At 35.4% G+C, this 13677-nt stretch overlaps 1 protein-coding gene across 1 annotated transcript in view; it reads left to right on the forward strand.

Moving 5' to 3' along the window:
* LOC123709500 (Down syndrome cell adhesion molecule-like protein 1 homolog) overlaps window positions 1-13677 on the forward strand; it is a 47950-nt gene that overhangs the window by 26795 nt on the left and 7478 nt on the right. The window contains exons 3-5 of the mRNA XM_045660891.1: window positions 668-779; window positions 12442-12632; window positions 13295-13424. Of these exons, the coding sequence (XP_045516847.1) occupies window positions 668-779; window positions 12442-12632; window positions 13295-13424 (433 nt within the window). The remainder of the gene's footprint in view (window positions 1-667; window positions 780-12441; window positions 12633-13294; window positions 13425-13677) is intronic.

The following is a 13677-nucleotide window of genomic DNA, read 5'->3' on the forward strand; positions in this document are numbered from 1 at the left end:
AGGTGGTTTCATTAGCCTGATAACAAAATTTGATCCATTTCTTAGTTTTGAAAAGACTTTTATCCTGTCGTGATTCGCGTTTTAATTCCTATAAATGGAAGAACGAGGGTTGGCTATTACGACCTATTTATCATCCTGCGGTCATTATGGTGCCATAAAAGAAGTTTAGGAATAGGGGAATTTCGGTTCTATGTCAACGCCTGAAGGTGCTATTCTATTCATAAGAAGATAAACACGTACATCACCTGTAATTTACTGTTTTATGCAGATATAATTGAGTTTTTGTATGAATCTGTTTAGGGAAATATTGTTTGGTAAGCGTATTTAAGAAACGTTGAAAATCTGCTGTCGTAGGCGCTGAAATAATACCGCCTCCACCTTTTCCCCTATATTTTATTATTAGCATATTACATTTAGTATCAATATTTTGCATAGTGATCATAAATTTCATTATAAATTTTATTGCGTCTCATTTAGGATTATTTCATTTTGGTCCTTCGATCCGAACAATACTTTTTGTCCACTTTTATGGCTTCACAAAATCAAATGTATTACATGTGTAATAGTCGAAACCCAATTGTTATATTTATTGTTTTCAAAAAGACGTATAAGTATATAATGGTTTGCTTGTAACGTCGTTTAGAAGTAAAAATGTTATTTGTCGCAGGCGGACGGCAGCTTACTTCTTGCCCTGGTGGGAGTGGAAGACGAGGGCCTGTACGAGTGCGGAGTAGAGAATGAAACTTCCTTCGTCGATAGAGTAAACGTCACAGTCAGAAGTAAGTATCAGAAGACTTTATTGTTGTTAATATACGTTAACCTGAGAAATTAAGCAGAATAGCTATACTGGAGAGCTCCCTAGTTTTATGTCGACAATATATGAACTTTATTTAATTAATTGACTGCTACTATATCTACTAAAAAAACTTGTTAATTGCGCGCATAGAATACATAGCTAGGGAGCCGAAGAGGTGATTTCGGGATTTATTCCAGCGTGGCAGATTAATATACAGGAAGATTTCTTGTACTCGGTTAAGTATCTCTACCAAATATGAGCTCCATATATTTGGCAGTCTGTCAAGGTAAAGGATCAGATTAGTTAAAGAAATTTAATGATCAGACTTTCTCGAGCGCATCAGATTAAGGTAGGCTAAGTTAGTTACATGCTAAGAAGCGTATATTTATAAGCCGAAGTAAGAAAAAATTGTCGATAAAGTTTACTATGAGCGGCTGCATGATGCCTATATTCGTTTAAAAATATTAACTATGAGTAATATTAACATGAAGTATGTATTGAGTATGTCAAAATGGCGATTTTTTGTGCACATTCTAATAACGACCGCGAGTTTGCGTCACATCCAAATCATCGAATTATTAGATGAGAGATTTTTTTTAGGTTCACTTAAAATATTTATTTGATTGATTAGCATACGTACATTATTAAAAATACGTAGGACATTAATGCCATCAATATCTGACGCGCTCGAGTATGTCCATGGCACACTTTTTTTTTCATACACATTTCCCCCCACCGATGAAAAGGTGATAGAAGGTGAAGGAAATACATTATATAACATTTTTGTCTTATAATTATCTAAGCTTCGCAACCCAAAAGGTATGACGCTCGAGTAAATCCCCATTTAGCACCGTGGGCTCCCCTACTATAACCAATAGGCTAACAATGCTCTCAGAAACATTTAACTTTTATTTATTATGAATTTGAAGTAAATATAAATAACAATGCTGTGATTTTAACCGGCACAACACAAAGGTCGATTTACTGCAGTGAAGGTCGCTTAATGACTATCATTATGTGGTACAAGTGTATCGTGGAACGTGAACTGCACCATCCATTTCACACCAAGCTGTGACATAACAGATAACATGGACCAACGTTAACTGGTTGCTATACCATTGTTGAACAAGCGGTGCATGGTTAGAAAAAATGTCTACAAGTACCTGGTGTAGGTTTTTCATAAAAACTGATAGGCTTGGTTGTATTTAAATGTCTATACAAGTATTTATTAATTTTGTGTTATTATAAATTGTTTTCGTTTTGGTTAAAAAGACAAAAAAGTTGTAGAAAAATCCAAAATTGGAAGTGAAATAAAATAGGAAATTGTTGTAAATTTTTGGTAATATTTATGTTTGTGTGTGTGTACTTTAGATACATTATATACGATGGGGTGAACTTTAATAAATAATTAAATAAGAAGTTGTAAATCGGTAAATTTTTGATTTTGTAGGTCCACTGAATCCATTACAAAATTTGAGAATAGGCTATCATTTTGCTCGAATGTATTAAATGTAATTGTTGCCTGGAAGAGATCGCTCAAAATGATTGATGTTTTTCTTCACCGTTTGAGCGAATCTTAAATGCCACATAGAAAGAATGCCCATTGGTGCACAGCTGGAGATCGTACTTACGTCATCAGGGATGAGAGTCGCACGCTGAAGCCACTAGGCTAACAGTACTGCTGTATTACATAAATAACCTTTTAATTAAAGTTCTAGGTTAAAAGACTTATAATCAACTTATATTTTTAATGAATTTTTCGATCTTAATTATACAATATTTGATTGAATAAATTAATGATCTTACTCATCATACCTGTTCTATAAACAGTTGACGTGACCTCCATAGCAAGATCATCAATACATATGCTAGGTCACCATTTATTGGATTGTATACTATAACACATCTAGAAGACTGTCATTTTAAAGTGAGACGTAGAATTGACCAAAAACACGTATCCACTATGGAACCAGCTGCCAACTGAAGTATTTCCGGACCAATTCAACTTAAGGTCCCTCAAGAAAAAAGAGTACCAATTCATGAAAGGCCGGCAACGCTCCGACGACTCGCGAGTCCTCTGACATTTAGAGTGTCCATTGGCGGTATCACTTAACATCAGGTGCGTTCGCCACCTGTTCTATAAAAAAATGTCTCCATAAGCCAGACGGATTTCGAGTCTGTTTCTTTATGTCCAGTTGATGATCGGGCTTTCCGCCGAAAAAATATTGGTGAGCAAACTAACTTTTGGGCCAAATGTAACTACGTTTGCTACGAAGCTACGGGGTTCCCGATTAATTTATTTTTCGGTAGCTAACATAATAAAAAAGTTACGTAAAAAATTAGACATAGACTGCTATTCTAGTGAAATAAATTATACAAGAAACCTTTTAATAAAAGGCACAATTGTAGCGTGTTGTGGGCACAGCCAGATAATAACTCCTCCTGGATCCTGGACATTAACATGGTCACTTATTTATGAAAGCATCATACCACCTTGTTTCAACATGAGTTGTTTCTCAGATTTTATTTGTAAAGTGAATCATGAATAGGGTTTTACGTAAAGTTCTCGTGACTGTGACGCCGCCTGAAGCGCTTGCTAGATCCGACCTTGTTAAGGTTCATCTGTGTGTATCAAGACTAAAAATTTATGTTTCAAATCAAATCTAAATCATTTTTCGTATAGGTAACACAATGTATACTTGAACGTGAACGTCAAAATAAATACATATTAAATGCTTCTAATTTTATATTTACTGCCAGTTCTCAAATTAAGGGCGAAAGAGAAGAACTGGCAATAAACTCTACGCTACAATTGTTTTACACAATATTTGTAATGTTCCACGTGATATCCTTAATAACTAATAGTTGATAAATAATAATAAAATGAATATAAAAACAAATATATGACCTCAATCAGCAGGAGGCATGGTGAAATAAGAGCTCGCACATACATTCGTGGGAACAACACACAAATACGTAGTGAAGAATTCAAGTCCGACCACAACTAGCACCCGTTCACCATAGCCATATTTTAGGGAGAGGGACAACTCGACGCATGGAAGATGTTGTTTGCTAACAACGCAAGCCAATAACATTGGAGATGTACACGGATCGTAGTCTACGTCATATGGACCTCGCACTATAATAAAAACACACGGAAAATACTGTTAAAGATATCAATCTTCATTACATAGGTAATCCTCATGGCTCGTTAAACAACTGATTGAAGCGACATTATCGTGTAATTGGACATGTTTTAAGTGTACAACAATGTTGTATTCAAAGTATTTTAAGCTATTATATATTTTAACTTTTTGCGTATTTTACGTAATTATTGTGACTCATTTATTGGCCAAGTCTGGCGTTGTGGATGCCTTACAAATGAGATGAGATTCAATATTTAAGAGATCCCAGAATTACTACTGACAACCAATTAGGGGCTTGGAAAACAAAAGACGACGAGTTTCGCTTGATTGTGATTGTTTTGGTGTCGTGTAGTCGTGATTGTACTGCTCTGAAGCATGTTCGTGCACTCCTGTTGTAAACTATAGATCAAGAGGAGTTGTTCGGATTAATACCTGCAGTCGATTTTATAAAGTGACGTCGGGGCATAATACGATATTCCACCTGTATCAACTCGACATGCGCCGTTCTACAACTGAGCGTTAAAGCAGTGCCGCGCATCGCCCCTATGTGAAACCAGCGGAAGTATTTCCGCACCAATTCATTTTTTTCTTTTTCTTTTATGCAACAAGGGCAAAATGACCATCTGATGTTAAGTGATATCCGCCTCCCAAAAATGCTTTCAATACCAGAGGACTCGCGTGTGGTTTGTTGGTCTTTTAAGAATTGGTACGCTGTTTGCTTAAAGTACACTAATTTAAGAAATTTGACATGCGAAATTTCACTTTCTGAGTGTGCACTCACACATACTTATAACACACATCATGTGTTAGATTTAAAAAAAATTACGAAATAAGAAAATAATTATATATATCAATTTAATTCTGAATGTAAAACGTGTAACCACAATATAATGATTACATAATTAGAATATTATTATAATATATTATTATATTATTATTATTATTATTAGTGAATGTCGGTTTGGTTAACCGTTGATCTTACTCGTCCCTTTTTGAAACACTGGGTGGACCGACGGTGGGGATCGCTTTCCTATCGGCTCGTGCAGGTTCTTTCTGGCCTTGGATGCTTCGAAAGTTACCTGCATTGAATCGTTGGAAGAAAGGCGACACCCGCTTGTCATCATTGTAACTGTATAGATGATACCGTGAGTCATACAGTTGAGGAGTGTCCGGCTTGGGACTGCTTTCGCTCGGTGCTTGCTGATAGTATTTATGGCAATCTGTCGCTTCCACTAATTATTCAAAGAATGGTGGAAGCTGACAATGACGGTCCTTGGAATGCCTTCAAGGCTTTTTGTGAGGCCGTCATGAGTCAGAAGTCAGCGTGAAAATGGTTCAGATGCTCCGCCAGTAAGGAAACGACGACCGGGGCAGCGACGCCGTGTTTTCGCACTAAGTTAAGATTTTGAAGATTTGTGCGTGAGTGGGGTAATGGTTGTATTGTGGCATTCGCGTTTGGCGGGGGTAAGGATAGGGCTCAGCTGTTACCTGCCTCCACCCTTTGGCGAGCTGAAGACATCCATCAGATTTTGGTGGGTAGGGTTTATTAAGTCTGAGTCCCACATAATCCCTGCTGGTGTAAAATACCATAGATATGCGTAAAAGCATTTCCTGTCGTTAAAAATAAGTGTAAAAACATTGAGCGGAAGAGACTCCGCTGTTACTGCGTCCTCCCTTGGCCTATTGTTGGTGACGTCGTGAGGTTTTAGTGGGTATGTAGTAGTAGCTAGTCCCACATTACCCTCCGCGAGAAGGAATGCGTAACGCGGGAAATGTGAAGCAAAAAAAGAGCTAGAGATGAGCGATGCAAACGCAGGAATAACGGAGTATTTCGGGGTGACGATCACATGACATAATGTTTAAAGTATTGTTCGTATAATGTAGACCTCATTATAAATACGAAAGTCAATATAGGTTTCACCGATCGACGTAATTTTTTGCCCGATACACAAGGGAGCGCATAAAACGGTGAAGAATGTCTCGCTCTGGCATATAGTATTTGTATCATTCATTCTTTGTCATACCGACACGTGCCGCTCCATTACTTTTAAATGTTCCCTTTGATTGGTTTATATCTGTTATGTATAACTTTCCATTAACCTTAATGGAAAAAAGGTTTTTTTAAAGAATATAGATGCTAATTTTCTTGGTCAAAAAAGAAAGCTAGATACGACTACTGTACAACATTACTGCTTTTTATTTTTCTATCTCGCGATATAAGTATGCCAATTAGTCTTTTCGACTATGTGGTTTTGCGTGTTGTGCCCACGAGAATGTAAGTAGTGTGTGCGTGCTCCTATTACGATAGAGGACAAATAATTGTTTTTAGTTAATTTTATTATTATTAATTACTTGAGATGTCATGTGGAACATGGTATAATGGTTGCAACTCCTTACAAACATTGTATAAAACAAAAACTTGACTTAAATAGTCAGTTCTTCTCTTCCTTTCTACGATATACACGAATACGTCCCTTGATTTGAGAACTGGCAGTAAATGTAAAATTAGAAGCATTTAATATGTATTTCTTTATTGACATAAGTGTACATTGTGTTACCTAAATTAATAGGTGATTTTGAATTTAAATTTGATTGGGTGTGTGCGCGAACTCACTCTGTAGTTGTAAGTGTGGTCGAGAGTTTCATATAAGCGTGCGTGTCTGTTAGTTCTTGGAACCTCGGAGTCATGCCATATCGTTATTAATCATCCATATCTGACTGGTATAAAGGATTCGAATCGAGGTAGATAGAGAATATCATAAACTCGCGCAAATGTTTGCTTAATTTATGCAAATTTAACAAAACATTAATACTTTAGACACGTGTATTTACATTCCCTATTGCTGTTACGTTATTAAATTGACAGCTAGCCGTTGTATAAGTATCGGATTACGTTAAAATGATTGGACGTGTCCACCCTCATTGTATTCGTTTACGTTGATTTTGTTATTACATCACTGGCGAATTTAACTGCAAGTTAATTTGCTTATATTTAAATTATATTAATTAAAACATTATATCAGTTTAGTATGTCAAAGGAGGTAAACGGGCAGGAGGCTCACCTGATTTAAGTGATACCACCCATGGACACTCACATAGCAAGAAGGCTCGAACGTGTGTTCAAAATACGCCTGCAAAGGTTTTTGGTTGGACATTACTATTATTTTTTGGTTATTATTATATTATATTATTATTTAATTGGACGCAGTAATAGCGTATGACGGATAATATACCTAACTTTTTGTTACGTGTTAATATTTTTTCTCATGTAAGTGACTTTTATTTAACAATGTCGAGTCGAGTCGAGACTTACGGCTAATACGTTTCTGGCGTCCGATCATACTAACGTAAGTCTCGATTCTTAATATTACCCAAAAATTATAACTACTTCGTTCATATGTTCTTGTTTGTCAAAGATTCTCACTGGTACTTTAATGTCGACCAGTACCATTTTAGTTAAAGACAATAAATATCAATTAACAAACTGGTTATCGCTGACATAATGCCGATTCAACAAATGCATCCGATGCAAAATCCTTAAAGACTAAATAGGCTCCCGAAAGCGTTTCCTTTCCATAGTGGCTTTATAAATTGTTCTAGACCTGGTTGAGAGTGTTAGAGAAAGATTTTAGTCATTGGTCAAACAAAGGGGTTCAATTGTGTGTCTATGATTGGACTGGAGATGTTAGCCAATTTTTAATCAAACGAAATATGATTCGTTCTCGTTGGTGTTAAAGTACTAAAAACTATTTGTTTAATTGTATGTTTCCAATTCAAATTTACCATATAGAAAAATAAACATATACATATTTTTTATTATAAAACCGAGGGCAAACGGGCCGGGAGCTCATCTGATGTTAAGTATAAGATACCTCATACATGATATATGAACACTATAAATGTAACACGGCTGCCCGCTGCCGGCCTTTAAAATCTCTCTTGTCTTGAAGGACCTTAAGTCGAATTGGAATAATAGAACATAATATTTCTTATTCGAGGAGTTGTATCTCTAGTTAATAAAAACTCCAATAACAGAAAAAAACCTATAAATCCTGGCATTGAATTCGATATAAAGTCTCCTATATTAACATTCATTCCTCATAATATCCCCTTTCAAAGCGACTTGCATCTGTCCTCGAAAATGCTGTTTACATTACGTCTACGCTATCTCCCGTTGCCATGGAGATAGAAATGGACGACCATTAATGTAATTAAAATTCTCGCTGAACGAGGGTCAATATTGGTACACACAAGGGTCTTTAAACAAAAGGCTATCAAAGAACTATAGCTACTATTCTGTAACTTCAAATATAGCAACTGAAATAGTAAAATAATAATTATTAAGATTTTTATACTTTACATGTCTAGTGATTTTTTTCAGACGCGGTGTTTTACCTTTTAAATAACGATGTTGGTTTCAAATTTTCGAGTTCATGTTTTCCATACCAGCTAAATGATAATTTACTGCTATTGGTAACTGTATTAACGGTTATGATCGTCAATAATTTGAAAAAAAGGTCGACTTTTTAATAATTAGATTACAATACCTTTTTATTGATATTTTCATCATTTAAATTCGGATTGGGTATGCCTTATCGTATATACCTGTCCCAGATCCAGCTGGTACTAAAGAAGGGATCAGTATCTGCATCTTCTACCGCATTTATCATGGAGGGTATTCAGAGGAGTTGTTCTCACTAATACCTGTAGCTGAGTTTCATAATGGGTCGTTAAGGCAATACAAAATACTATCCGTATCACCTCGACGTCCGTCGTTCCACAACTAAGCGTTTCTCAAGGCAGTTTTTGCCACGCACCACTACAACGTGGAACCAACTGCCTTCAAGAAAAGAGTGTACCAATTCCTAAAAGGCCGGCAACGCACTTGCGAGCCTTCTGTCAATCTGAGTGTCCATGAGCGGCAATATCACTTGACATCAGGCGAGCCTCCTGCCCGTTTGCCTCCTATTACATAAAAGTTAAAAGTAATCATAACTGACAAGCATTCATGGTGGATGTCATGAAAGTGGATCAGTAGTCCCTTCAAGAAATAGGTGTGATAATATAAAGGAAAAAATCATTTACAATTCAAGGGTCTTAGTTAATATTCACTTTGAAACTAATGCAAATGTATACGATTGCGTGTCTGACGTGAATTTGCATCACCCCTTCAGCGATACCCATCGGATCGATAGGGCTCCGCAAACAGCTCCTTAGATTATTGAAGTAACATTGAGTTTTATTTTATTGAAAAGCAAATTGATTTCTTAATATAGTTGAACGTACTTTTAATTGTTGATATTTGTTTTTTACCAAACTTATTGTAGTATCTTCATCCTACTATCATAGATAGACTTAAGTAAGATGGAGGCATTCATGATTAAGTTTTGTCATTGTTTTTGTATCTTTTTACTTATGTTGCTTCGGGTTTTCTATTCTTTAAATAATATTTTCTTTTCTACCATTACACAGGTTTTTTAGAGTGGGTTTAGTGTTGTTTGAATTAAAAACAATAAATGTGTATTTATTATTCTGTACAGCTACAATAGTTGAGTCTAATTAACAATACAATATATATTCCTCGATACAAAAAATTACAGAGTCACCTCTAACTATTATCTTATTCCGTTTTTATTCATGGCGAGTATTATAGAGCCAAAAATGTATGAAATTACATCACATTCGTTTGCCCGAAAGCTATTAGTAGCTTATTAAGTATTGTATATTGTACGAGTTCTTCAGGAAAATCTTCAACTACAATCATATTTTCGTCGCAATCATAACAAAACGTCTACTTACTCAACAAAAATCTCACTTAAAATAGTTTTATTCCGCCCAAAAATATTTATTTATCTACTTCTTAACAATTATTCTTATTTTTAATTTAATTTTATATAATTTTTTTTTCTTCATTGCTTACACTGCTAACTATTATTATTATTATTTGTTTCTACTGAGTATTAGATTCTTATTTGTTTTTTGCGACTGAGACACAAACTGCTGTGGTCTCTGGCAGAATGACCAGCGCTGTGGAACAACTCAGCATAATGCTGAGCCAGGGCCAATTACAACCACAGCACACACGCATTGCACATTTAAACCTTTTTCTTTCAAATTCAAAAAGAATTTTATCTCTATATTATTATACTTTTCTATTTAGTTTTATTTTTGATTATTGTTATTTTATGTGTATCTGTGTGTGTAATAAATGTTATGTCTATTTCCTCGCTTCATTGACCCTTCGTACTTTTTTCAAAAAACTGCCTTACGGTAGGACGTCCTCTAGGTGCACAAGACAAACCACGAAAGTATTATTTAAAAAATAGAAAGACCCAAGCATCTGTTGCTTTATTAAGCAGATACGGACAACACAGAGGAAACTAAGTATGAATGCCTCAATCTCATTGTGCTCTAAGCCCAATAATTTACCGATTTTTGTTGAAGATGTCACAAAATATATATTGGTATATACATATATATCAATTCACGCGGTCGATTCTCCTGCTAATGTTTAACGAGAAAAAAATAGTTTTTCTATTTACAAATCAAATAGCATGCTCAGGCTTCCTAATCAAGCAAGAGCATCAATGATTACCATTGGATTGCTCTCATTAACATTATTAAAACTTACAGTACTGAATAGTGTCCCTTGTGAACACTATCTAGAACTCATACAGAAAACATCGATTCATACAGCGTTCATTACAATGATGCACTGAACGTATATTTACTGTCTATCTACATTTGGCATTGGATTTGAATTTTGGAATGAACTTCATCTAGTTTTATAACTCCGATAGTATTTCTAACTGTAATGTAAGAACTAGTTTGTTGTTTTGGATTTCAAGACAATTCAAATTCAGTTTATGGTGAATAAATTTGACTACGTGTCAACAATTAAATGTACTAAATACAATTAGAACAAACATTTTTCAATCAAGGTTTTCGTAGAATAATTTACAGTTATGATTTAGCGCTAAGAATCCCGCATGTGTCAAACGTTTTGGGTTATCATTCGCGTTCCGTCTCCAAGTGACCTGATTTGAGCGCTGTCAAATATGTCATATACATACTCGTATATAAAGTGTGCGTGTGTGTGTTCTCCAAGCCGGTCGTGACGGCTTATCTGTGTTAAGACTTATACAACGCAAGCATCACCTCAAATCTGAAACAGAAAGTTAGAAAACCGTACCTCACGTACATATATTTGTGATAGGTTTAGGATTGTCCAATATTTAAGCATTGACTTGTTTAAACTATCGCAGAATTCACTTAAAAGCATTATAGAATAACATTATATTAAATTTAAATTTAAAAAAAATATTATATAACCCAACAATTATAAATTATGCATAACAAAAATTATGCTAACCAGACTTTATCGTCATTTAATACATATTCGAATATAAGAACTCAAACAGGTACTGAAAACAGGTTTCAAATGAGAATTCTCGACAAGAACAGGTTTCTTGCATCGGCTATCGGCTACGGCGCGTCAGTGTTTAAATTGGTTTATAACGTTTTACGTGAAATTTTAATCATTGAAATGGTTTGATTGTTATAATGTTATAGTTTATAGGTCACTGGCCTTAGTATATATATGTTAATGATTTAAATATGTACGGTTCCTGGGTCAACGGGATGCTTCAAATAATAGAGATTTATTGATTTACTCTCTATTTACCACTCGCGTGTTACAATAGAATATGAACGAAATAATGACGTGCTAATTGCTATGTACCGAATGAATACAATTTAACAGTCAAAGAGAGTGCCTACGTCTGGCTATGCTCTCGGGGTGTAACTCCCATGATTTAGTTAATCGCTATGAACGAATGTAGAAGAGAGTGCCTGCGTCGGGCTATACTCTCGGGACGTAACTCCGACGATTTGGGAAATCGTCACGCTTATAAGTGATCGATATGTACAGCCATGGCACGTACAAACATAGGAATTTGTCAAGCTTGTAAATGAGCAAGAATATACGAACCTTGGCACGTACATAGGGATAATCACGCTTATAAACTAAGAAAGCCTGAGTGAGCAAAATGTACAGCCTTGGCTCGTACAAAATATGTTCGACGTCCTGGTGGATAGAAAAACTGTATACAGTTTGTGTTTCCACCACACCAATTTCCTTTGTATTAAGAACATTTATACAATAAATAAATCCATAGCTCTAAATCACCTGCATCATGAGCACACCCTCACGTACATATTCTCACTTTTACACCATCACACAATACAATACATTTTTTCCTTTTGTTTGACAATAATACTGTTTGACCTTTCTGTAGATACATATTATGTACTCCATCTTTGGCTATATGATATTTAGTATAATTGTTAATTGTTATATATAATTTATGTAAGCTTAAGGATTACGAAATAAATAAATACTTCGATGAGACAGATGGCCGTCGTAGAGTCTAGACTGCATCATGACGAGACCATGTACAGCTGTTAATCATCAACTTAATTACAATCTACGTTTTCCAGCGGAACCACCACCGTTAGTGAACGTGACAGTCCACGCCTCAACAATCCTGGCCATAATTTTGTGGAACGTGGCTGGTGAAGGTGGACATCCAATCATTGACTTCACAGCGCAGTACCGCTCCGCGATGCCTGTGAATGGCACGCTTGAGGCCTGGAAACCTATCAGCCCTAATCATATAAGTCCTAACTCTGTAAGTATATTGACGCTCTCTACAACGTTGAACAAGTGAATAAAAAGATTGAATCATTTATATTTTATCTTTGTACCAATATATTAATATTATAATATAAATGTGTTTTAAATATGTGTTTTAAAATAAGTTTTCTTCTTATAGTTACCCGTATGGCCGGCGAATGCACCTTTGAGCGTTATGGCAATCTGAGTGTTCATGGTCGGCGATATCGCTTAACATAAGATGAGCCTTCCCAGTTGCCTCCTATTACATAAAATAGTGGAAAAAACACTTGTAATTTCAATTAGCTATAGAACGTGAAAGGTAATACATTATAACGATACAGGAAATAGTAGCAGTGGATCCGTTTTGAATACGCCTTCGAAGTTTTTTGTATACTCTATTGCAGCGTGAGACTGTGCCGACTGTGCCGTGACCTATGTGATATATTTAACTTTTTTATATTATTTTTGTTTTTCTCATGTATGCTTTTGAAGTTTAATGAGATTAACCTTCTTTAAACCTATACTCACTTACTCATAGAAATAAAAAGGAAACAAACCTTTTTTTTATGAGTAATTTTAATTATCATAATAACTTCGTATTAATTGTAACAAGCACGATATATTGGCCAAAATTGCCTTTTCAATATAATTTAATCCCCAATCCACTGATTTCAGCGTCAAATAGACGTTTACCACTTGGAGCCGAATGCATCATATTGGTTCAGAGTATGGGCCAACAACGTACTGGGACCCGGGCCGCCTGTCGAGGTTCTTGCGACGACCCTCTACAGCGACCAGGAAGCAGGTAAGCATAAAATTAACAATCCTATTGGCTATTCTCTTTTGCTTAAAAACATTGTATGTTGTTGAACTAATGATACTCCATAATGTTAGTATATGGCTCGAAATTTTGAAAATTAATTCTGCAATTAATAAATAAAACATGTTCTGTCAGTTGGAAATTATCAGTCTTTTGCGATCGAATCAGCCGACCATAAAATAAAATTTCAAGTTGCACGTCGGCTTGAACAAATCTCTCATTTTGTACTCATCAAGTG

The sequence above is a fragment of the Pieris brassicae genome, chromosome 5, assembly GCF_905147105.1.
Source record: "Pieris brassicae chromosome 5, ilPieBrab1.1, whole genome shotgun sequence".
Lineage (NCBI taxonomy): Eukaryota > Metazoa > Arthropoda > Insecta > Lepidoptera > Pieridae > Pieris > Pieris brassicae.